Source organism: Mauremys mutica, chromosome 3 (assembly GCF_020497125.1).
Source record: "Mauremys mutica isolate MM-2020 ecotype Southern chromosome 3, ASM2049712v1, whole genome shotgun sequence".
Classification (NCBI taxonomy): Eukaryota; Metazoa; Chordata; order Testudines; family Geoemydidae; genus Mauremys; species Mauremys mutica.
In genome coordinates this window covers 105425310-105435375 of record NC_059074.1, presented here as the reverse complement: position 1 = coordinate 105435375, position 10066 = coordinate 105425310, and the positions used below count along the sequence as shown (strand labels likewise).

Here is a 10066-nt window from a genome sequence, read left to right as displayed (position 1 = left end):
GCACAATTGATCAAAAATTGGTACTTATCTTCCTCCACAGTGTAGAGTTACATGTTAGAGTAACATTAATTGCATTTTTTTTGTAAGCGTTGTTAGACAATTGCTGAGTAAACGCCATTGCATCCATATTTCCTCCAGTTCCTTGAATTCTACTTCTGTATCTAAACAGCTACATTTACATTTGTCTAGTGATCTAAGAGGAAATGCGTATTTGTTTGTTTGAAACACAAAATAGTTTTCTCACAGTTAATTTATTTTTTTCAAATTTTTTCTAAATCTTTATACATTGCACCTCATGTCCAGCACTGGAAGCTTACAGGGTTTGATTTCCTTTTTAAGCTTTAAACAAGAAAACAAAGTAAAACCATCAGCCCCACACAACTTATAGGACAGCACATCTGCTTATCAGCTGCCTGAATATCCTGCTGTGCCACCAGTTGCCATGATGTCTGTTTCTACTTAACCCAAAATGGTTGAATCACCTCTGATCCTTTCTGCTTGTTACACTGAGTCTCATTGATGGACTGAAAGGCAGACTGCAAAATCTTGATCTACTGTTTATAGGCCTGATACTGAACCTAGTGGTGGTATTCACTGACAATACTTTATAGGCCTCATTTCTTGTTCACTTTTCCTGAGATCTGCATCAGTGAGTTTGTTAGTACAGATACTTCAAATTAAGTTACTGAAATTATCAAAAACTAAATTTAAAAAAAAACAAAGGAAGAGATTTCTGTGATAAAAGCCCTTTCAGTAATTGGCATATATCCAGCACAGTTTGCCTCCTTTCATAGCTGATCGCCCACATCCTAGATTCAGCTCTCTAACCTAAGTGAGTGTCCATCAATTTAGTTAATGTATGAGGTACATCATTCATTTTATCCCCACAATTCCTCCCATCCCACACCAACCTGGTATTTAGCTGTGTTTGCTGCTGTGAATTGAGGTTAGAAATGCTGAATCATTAAATGTATTAAAGTAATCCCACATCAATCCAAGCTCCTTCCTCAATTAATTTTGTTTCCTTATTTGAAAATTTTGTCACTAACGTTAATGACTAGTGTCTCATGTTTATGTCTTGATGGGTTGTAAGCTTCAGCCAAAGGTGTTTCCTTAGGAAGTTTTACTGTTGCTTGACCAGTGTGTACTCTCTTCATAAGGAGGCACTGGATCCTGAGAAAACTCAATGTGAGCCTCTCCCATAGGAGGTTTCATAGTGGCCTCCTCATATGATGGAGGCAAGCTTACAGTGAGTAAGGTGGCTTCAGGGAGCAGAGTGGAGTAGTGGAAATTCTGCTCACTGTTCCAGGGCAGCACTGAAAGGAAATCGGACACATCACGCTCAGGTAGGTGCTCTGGGAGATCAATACTGAAGATCTGCCCCTGGGGGCTGGGTCGATGGCAGCGGCGGTATAGGAAGAGCAGCAGGAATGCCAGGAAGAGCAGCATGGTGGCAGGCAGGATGATGCATAGAAATGGTTCTACGTCGTCTTTGGTTGAGCTGATCTGATGTCTGCTCTGTAATTAAAACAAACAAGAAACTTCTTTAACTTGAAATCTCTTCTTTATTTTTTGCTCCCTTTTTACTTTAACTGTTGGATACGTATACCCTCTCCTTCATTCACCAAATGCCTTTGCTTCTATTTATTGGTTATCTCCTATCTTCCATATTAACTGTTCTCAAACTATAGTCTGTAGATCAGTGGTCTGCAGAGCTCTCCCTGGTAGTCCACAAAATGAAACACTTTGAGAACCAAGAACTGGAAGGAATCATTGATGTATTGGTGGCAGGGGAGGACGGGATTAGAGGAAGAGCCCTCTCTGAAGTGGTCAACAGAAGGAAAAAGGTTATAGCTCAAATAGAAGTTATGGGCTTCATGCAGTGGCTGTCTGACCTATCTTGAGGCCTGGAAGGATAATATTTTTATTGGTAAATGCCAAGTTCACCATACACACAGAAACTGATGAAAAAACATTTCCACTGATGATCAAAGCTTACAGACTGGCAAAGTAAGAAAAATGCTGCTTGAGAACTTATTAGAGTTTGATTTAAGGATATTTACTTTGTATATTTTGACATAATGTCAACAATTTGTGTGTTAACGGTTATAAAGCTTTAACTTTTTGAATCTAATTTTCCCAATAATTTCCCGCAACTGTGTAAAAATTTAAATATTTAAATTGAGAAAAATAAAATGCTTAAAACCAGTAAATTTACTCAGCCACAAAAATTTAAATTGATTAAAAATTGGGGAAAAATGCTTAAAAATAAACTGTTGAAATATTTAAAAAAAAATTTCTGCCAAGCTGACACATCTCTTAGAAAGACATTCAATCATAATTTTAAGGCTTCAAGTGATGGAGAATTCACCACAGGTAAATTATTCCAATGGTTAGTTACCTTCATTGCTAAAGATCCGTGCCTTATTTCTAGTCTGAATTTATCTAGCTTCAGCTTCCAATCATAGGCCTTTAATCTAGCAGAAAAAGGTACTACACAAGCCAATCTGCTATCGGAAATCTCTTCCCCAGGTGAGTACTTATAGAATGTGATCAAGCCACCTCTTAACCTTCTCTTCGATAAACTAAATAGATTGAGCTCCTTAAGACTCATTATAAAGCAGATTTTTCCAGACCTCAGATCATTCATGTAGCTCTTCTGAACCCTTTCCAATATTTCAACGTCCTTTTTGAGGTGTGGACACCAGAACTGGACACGGTGTTTCAGTAATGGTCTCGGTAATTCCATATACAGAGGTAAAATCACCTCCCTACTCCTACTTGGCATTCCCCTGCCTATGTAGCCAAGAATTATGTTTGCTTTTTTAGCCACAGCATTGCACTGGGACCTCATGTTCAACTGGCTATGTACCATGACCTCTCCACCTATATTATTCGGTTACAAATATGTGATCATGAAGTAACAAGTCAGAAGAAAGTAATTTCGGCTCCCTCCAGCAAAATGGAGCATGTAGAACAGTGGTTGTCTACCAGGGGTCCAGCGGGGGCCGCAAGCAGATTTCAGGGGGGCCGCCAAGGAGGGCTGGCATTAGACTTGCTGGGGCCTAGGGCAGAAAGCTGAAGCCCTACCACAAGGGGCTGAAGCTAGGGTTGCCAGGCATCTGGTTTTCAACTGGAATGCCTGGTATAAGAGGGACCCTGGCGGTTCTGGTCGGCACCACCAACCAGCTTGTTAAGTCTGGACGGTGGTGCAACAGGGTCCCAGAGCTAAGGTAGGCTCTCTAGCTCTGTGTGGCTCCCGGAAGTGTCTGCCAGGTCCTAGTGCCAACTCCGCAGTGCCCATTGGCCGGGAACAGCAACCAATGGGAGCTCTGGGGACGGCACCTGCTTCCTGGGAGCCTTGGTAAGTGCTGCCGGGACCCTGTACCTACGTTCCCTGTAAGCTGCACAGCTAGCTCTCAAGGGCTGCAAAGGTGTGGGGGTGGGAGGTGCCCCTCCTCTGGCCCAGGCCCGCCAGAGCTGCTGTGGAGAGGCATCTCTCACCCAGCCCCAAGCTGCTGTGGCGAAAGAGGGATGAGGGAGCCCTCTCTCTCCCCAGCCCCAGGGCAGCCTATACCCCAAACACCTCATTTCCAGCTCCACCCCAGAGCCTGCACCCCAACCCTCTGCCCCAGCCCTGCACCCCCTCCCACACTCCGAACCCCTCGGCCCCACCCCCACCACATGAATTTTGTTATATGCACCAATTTGAAGGTGATATGTCACACACCACCTCCATATTGGTGCACATAACAAAATTCATTCCTCACATGGACGTAAAAAACTGGAGGGAACAGTGCCCTGCACCCAGGGCCAGCTCCAGACACCAGCAAAGGAAGCAAGTGCTTGGGGCGGCCAATGGAAAGGGGTGGCATGTCCAGGTCTTCAGCGGCAATTCGGCAGCGGGTCCCTCAGTCCCTCTCAGAGCGAAGGACCCACCACCAAAGAATGAAGCGGCGTGGCTGAGCTGTTGTTGAAGTTTTGGGGCCTCCCCCCCCACACACACACACTTTGCTGCTTAGGGTGGCAAAAAAGCTGGAGCTGGCCCTACCTGCACCTCAACCCCCTGCCCCAGCCCGGAGCCCCCTCCTGGCCCCACCCCAGAGCCCACACCCCCAGATGGGCCTGCACCGCAACCCCAGTCCGGTGAAAGTGAGTGACAGCAAGTGATTGGGAGAGGGAGATAGAGTGAGTGGGAGCAGAGCCTGGAGGAAGGGGCAGTGTGAAGTGGGGCAGGGGCATTCGATATTTGATTAGAAAGTTGGCAATCCTAGTTGAAGCCTGGGGCCCCGAGTCCCGCCACCCCAGGGCTGAATCCTGACCAATTGAGATTTGTGGGGCACTGGGCAATTGCCCTGCTTGCTACCCCTAATGCCGGCCCTGGCTTTTATATGCAAAAACATAGTTGTGGCACAGGTGGGCCTTAGAGTTTTTATAGCATGTTGTGGGGGCCCCAAAGAGAAAAAGGTTGAGAATCCCTGACTTAAACCAAACTTTTTCCAGGTGGTTGCTAATTATGTGTCCTCATTTTCTGAGTGCCTGACATGAGAGCCTGGGGTTTGGAGATCCCAAATTAGGGGACATTTTGATCTGAATCTTAATCTGTTCCCCATTTGTGGTAATACCCCCTCATCTCCCAGAGGGGCTGTGAAAATAAATGTTCATATTTGTAAAACACTGAGATACTGTAGTGATGAACACCATACAATAGCCTATGAGGAATTAATAATTCCATCTTCAGAGCAAGGTTTGAATAGTTTACAGTAAACAGGGCCTGGGCCACACTGAATCATGAGAAAACAATGTATTGACTAGCTGCTCATTAAATGAGCACTGTCCATCCTGTCCTCTGAATGAGGCAGGGCACCTCTGGAAAAATAGTATGTGAACATGTCATGAAAAGACTATCATAATGTGTGCACACACAAGGGGGCTGAATTAAGATTTTACAGGCAACTTTACTTCTGGCATTTCCCAACTTTTGGGGGCTTGACTTTGCAAGCATCATATTATTTTGGTGTAGTTTTGTATGTTGAATATAGATACTAAAATATGAACTAGCTGGGATTAGAGATTGTCTGTCTGGTTTTCTCTCTTTTGAATTTGAGTGGAGGGAGGGACAATGGATTCCTCTTTCAAAACTGATCAAGAGAGGTTAAGGACCAGATTATCAACTGTCTAGCACTTTGTGTAGTTAGTTACACCAGTGAAAAGCTGGTGTAAATCACTACCATTCCTATTCAGTAACATTTCACATCTTTGCTTTGCACAGATACAAATGACTCCCCAAGGGAAGTATGTTGTGAAGAATCAGATTCTAGGTAACTAATGCATTATTTGGATATTTTTATCAAAAGTGTTTTTATAAAGTGCATTATTAAGGCCAGTGCTGCAGTCCTCACTTGAGGCAAAATTCACATTATCTCTTTGTCTGGGATAGAGAAGATGAGAGATTATTTTGATATGCCACCTGCCAAACACTTTACATTATCTTTGTAAACACTAGAGAGGTTGATCCAAGAAACACTTAGAGTTAGTAAATTTCTTGTAGGCATACCTTCTCATGGAAAAGAGTATTTGGAGACGATTTATCTGTTATAGACTTTCTGTATTCCCCCCCACCTTAAATTATTTATTATTATTATTACTAAAGAAAGCTGCATGGTATAAAGACTGCGCTTCTTAAAGGGACAGACAAGTATTTAATGTAGATCTATTTGAAAAAGTTTTGAATGGAAATATTTTAATGCAATTTAAACAAAAAAAATCACCTTTTTAAAAATCTCCTCCGAAGCGCTGAGAAGCAAAATAGCAGAAATCTACAAGTGCATGGGTACCACAAAGTGAAACTGTCTAAAAACAAATAACACTAAGTTTCAGTGTCTAGATCGAGTGAAATGGAAAAAGCAAACAACATGCACTGAGAAACTCCTTAAAATTTAAAATGGCATTTTCTGGATTCATTTGCTCCTGCTGCTTGCCCTTTATTTCATCGAGTCTAAGGCCTGAACACTGTGATCAACTAGCCTGACCTCCCTGTATAATACACAAGCCTTCCCAAACTAGAGCATATCTCTTAGGAAAACAGCCAATCTTGATTCTTTTTTAAAGAATTGCCAGTGAGGAAGGATCCACCATCACCCTTGGTAAATTGTTCTAATGATGCCGATAGCCTCTGTGTGTGATGACATAAATAGTAGTTGTGGATATTATGATATCATAAACAAAGGATTATGACTTTGAGCGAGGAAGAAGCAACAGGAGCAGATGAACTTCTCTTCTTTTCGTGAGAAATGACCTTCGTAATAAAGAAGAGGAGAAGGAGAAACAGATGTTTCCATTGGCATCCACTGATTTATAGTGCTTTAAACATAAATGAAATTACTTGGGCATTTTAAATAACTTCCTGTGGAATTTATTCTCTCTCCCTTAATTTATATCTTACTAGGAACTGAAAGAAAGGGTCAATTTTCAAACAACTGCACACTGGGAAGGACCAAAGGAGTAAAGCCTTTCACTACAAGTCAGCCTGTACTTGTTTTAACGTGCTGGGTATGTACAACTGCCAGCTTGCAGGTTACATGACCTTTGTCAGTTTGGATGAGTGTTTCACCCATATTAGTTGGTAAAGGAATGAAACGTAGAGAACAGATGAGTTGTATGCCATTTCCATAAGGAGGAACTCCATTGTCAACTCTATTTAGATAAAATAAAACTTGTCGCTATCCACATACGGACTCATTGTAGATGATGACTTAATAAGGGAAGTTACGAGAAGGTGTGCTTCCTAGAATGATGTAGGGGCGGAAAGGAGATGCCTGGCTGCTGAGTTCCTACTAAAATTATTATTTTAAATGCTGCTGGGATTTTATTATATTGTTAATGATTTGTTAGGATGCCCAGAGCCTTGGATAGTATATTTGAATTATTTTAAATATAAATAGGAGAGGTACTGAATGATGAATTGAATATATTCATGGGTTTGTTTGGTTTTTTTTTTAAGGAGGCGCGGGTGATAAACACGAAGGTAGAATTTCCAAAACTTCCAAAGAGGATTTATGTTCCTAACTCAATCAGAAATCATTGGGATTTGTGTTCCTAAATCACTTAGGCACTTTTGGAAAATGACACTTTTTTTAATAGGTGGTTTTTGGGGTTTTTTGTTAAGTTTTCACAGCATTATTGAATGTTAAATTGATACAGGAAATATTCATTTGATGTGTATCTATATAAATATGTAATATATAAAATCATATTAATAGTAGTTATCTGTCTCTCTAAACATTATTTTGTTGCAGAGTAACGTTAATCTCAATTTTCAAAGTTATTCATATACCTGTTAGCATGGAAGCACAACAGGAGTGAGTTTGTTGCAAAAAATTTATATTTTATTTTTCATCACAGGTCACTTCTTTTGACAAAAGGACATTAGTTTAATAGGATGAAGATCTTGCCATCTACTATTGTTCTGGTAGTGCCACTAATGGGCTGGTTCTGTTTAATTTAATCTGGAATTAGTTACAATCTCAGGGCCATAAAAAACCCCACTTTCCTTATTTTATTTTGTTTCAGTGTGCTTGGTGTCTTGTTTGCTGCAGCTTTCAATCTAATTCCTGGTGTAACTCTCTGCTCAAGTCGGTGGATTTACACCAGGGTTAAACTTGCACCTTTGAAGCTGAGACTGTTTTCAGTACCAGGCAACAATAGAAAAGCAGGCTGTGTTTTTATCTCTGACAGACATTTCCCTTCCCCCACATCCCTACATATTTTCCCTCCACTAAGAAGTAATCATTGTACAGCTTAGAGAACAAGAGTTCATTGCTGAGTACTACTCACACTAACAGCTGTAGAAGGGCTTCTAGGGATCAGATCCAAAGAGTGTGTGTGTATATTTAAAAACAAAAGAAAGGAAGTATAAAATGTAGAATGCAGTGTATACTCTTTCCAAATTAAAAAAAAAATGAAACTTCTTTTGCTGCCTACACCTGCAAGTTTTTCCTTCTCAAGTTTTAAAGCTTAAATATATTTGTGTTTTTGTAGGAGGAAAAACAAGCTAAATGCAACGAGGACATGCATCAACTTTCTGTTATCAAATGCTATCTCTGTTTCCATTGGTATAAATCCTAGTGTCCCAACATCCAGTCATTACCACTGCCACATACACCAAGGCGTTTCACAAAAAAAGCCAAAGAACATTCCCGAAAGAGAAGCCATGGTACTGACCTGCAACTGGGTTTCCAGAAGTGGCACACCTGGTTCACTAGTTAACCAGTCGTAGTTCCCCCTGTCAGCATGTCCAAATTTCCTCCAGCTGCTGCCTAAGAGCCACCTCATGCTTTCATTAACCTGATACTCCGTCTTAGTCCTTCCACCTTGCCTCACAGCTTTAAACAGTGCCCTCACCTCGTAGTCCAGATCCAGATGGGAGGCTCTCAGCTAATGATCCTTTTATAAATTCTTCCCTATTGACAGTGGCGAGGAGGCAAAAAGTGAAAAACCAACCAAATAGATCTCAGATGCTACTCTCAGTTCCAACTCAATCTCTCTGGATTTGCTTCAGTGGCCTACATTACCAGAAAAGCTGGCATCAGGTATCAGGGACGGGATAGCGTTCTGATTGGCGAGTTCCCTGCACTAGGATTATTAAAGGGGAATTTGCATGTGAATCTGTTACCACATGGTCCTGACTCTTTGTGGATAAATAATTTTCTAAATTTAGATATCTAATTAACATTATTCTGGGGTGTTTTAAAGAGTTCCCATGCCCAGAGAGAAAGTTCCATGCACCTTGTAAGAAGGGGGGAGAGGGGAAATCAAGCCAAATTTTCTCTTTACCTTTGCTGGAACGCACAGTAAACAGTGAGTGGTTTCTGGGTAGAGAGACAAGGACATAAGGCTGAATGCTCTGCTGAATTATTTAGGAGCATTAGAATGTAGATGTTAATGATAAATCCGGTGAGCGATCTTTGCCAGCAAAGGCTTTGGTCACTGAGAATATATGATTACTTTTAATAATAATAACAAATCTGATAACTGCTTAATTCTGCCCTTGTTTACTCCTTTTTTAGACTGAAATCAGTTTAGTTTACACATTGTTGGGATTTGTTTTTTTTATTCACATCTAATTGAGGTGATATTTAGCTAGAGATGGGTGGAGGCAGGGCTATTTTTTTGAAAAGTGGGCAGGTTATTTTTTCATTCTGTGTAGAAGGAGGGTCTGTTAATAATTGCTCCTGGAGTTGCATGTACTTTCAATAACCTGAAAGGTTTGGTTGTACAGGCAAGAAGGAACATGGCCTAGAGGTGGGAACACAGGTCTGGGGGGCAGGATTTCTGGCTTTTATTCCCTGCTCTGACACAGACTTACATTTTTTCTTCTCTAATTTAACACTTTTTAAAAAAAGACTTAGAGCTTGATTCTCCAGTAAAAGGCAATGGGAGCTGTGGGTACTCAGCCCAGCTGAAAAACAGGCTCATACAATAAAGTATACATACATACGCACAGTTTAAGGGACTCGTATATGTGTATATAATCATTCACAAAAAGAAGTCATAAAAGAACATTATTAAGGTTGCAAAGTCAAACACTGAAAATTTAGGAAATGCCAGAATTATGGTTGCTTGTGCAACCTTAAATTAGTCCCCTCATGCCTATGCGTTACAAAGTCTTTCATTACAGGACCCCTGTCTCATTCATTGCACAGAATGACCCTGCTCTGGAGATGAATCAGGGTTCTGTAGTGAGGGGAAACTGTTTGCAGGGCCCTTTGTCATTTTGTTGCAGAAGTTGGAAGGCATGTAGTGAATGAGGCAGGGGGTTGGAGGAAGAGAAATCCCACCCTGGGGAATGCCACCCTAGAATGCCACCTTGGGGAATTGGATTCTATCCTAGAATCTGCTAGAGTTCATATGCTGGGCAAGTCACTGCAACCAAATTCTTCACAAGTGGTCGTTGATTGTCCTTTATTTTGCAGATGTCTGTCTTTCTTGAGACCTTGGGTCTAATTTGCAGAAATGCTCAGCACTCATAGTCAACGGGAGCTGTGCTTTGAACACATGAAGTGCT

The 10066-nt window shown here is 41.4% G+C and overlaps 1 protein-coding gene across 1 annotated transcript; it reads right to left on the bottom strand.

Annotated features, from left to right (window-relative positions):
• Positions 1-380: 380 nt before the first annotated feature.
• On the bottom strand, positions 381-8334 carry SMIM28 (small integral membrane protein 28). Its single transcript, XM_045010888.1, has 2 exons — positions 8224-8334; positions 381-1518 (listed from the first exon to the last, which is right to left on the bottom strand). The coding sequence occupies exons 1-2, from the start codon at positions 8332-8334 to the stop codon at positions 1114-1116; spliced, it is 516 nt and encodes a 171-aa protein (XP_044866823.1). The 3' UTR covers positions 381-1113.
• Positions 8335-10066: the final 1732 nt, after the last annotated feature.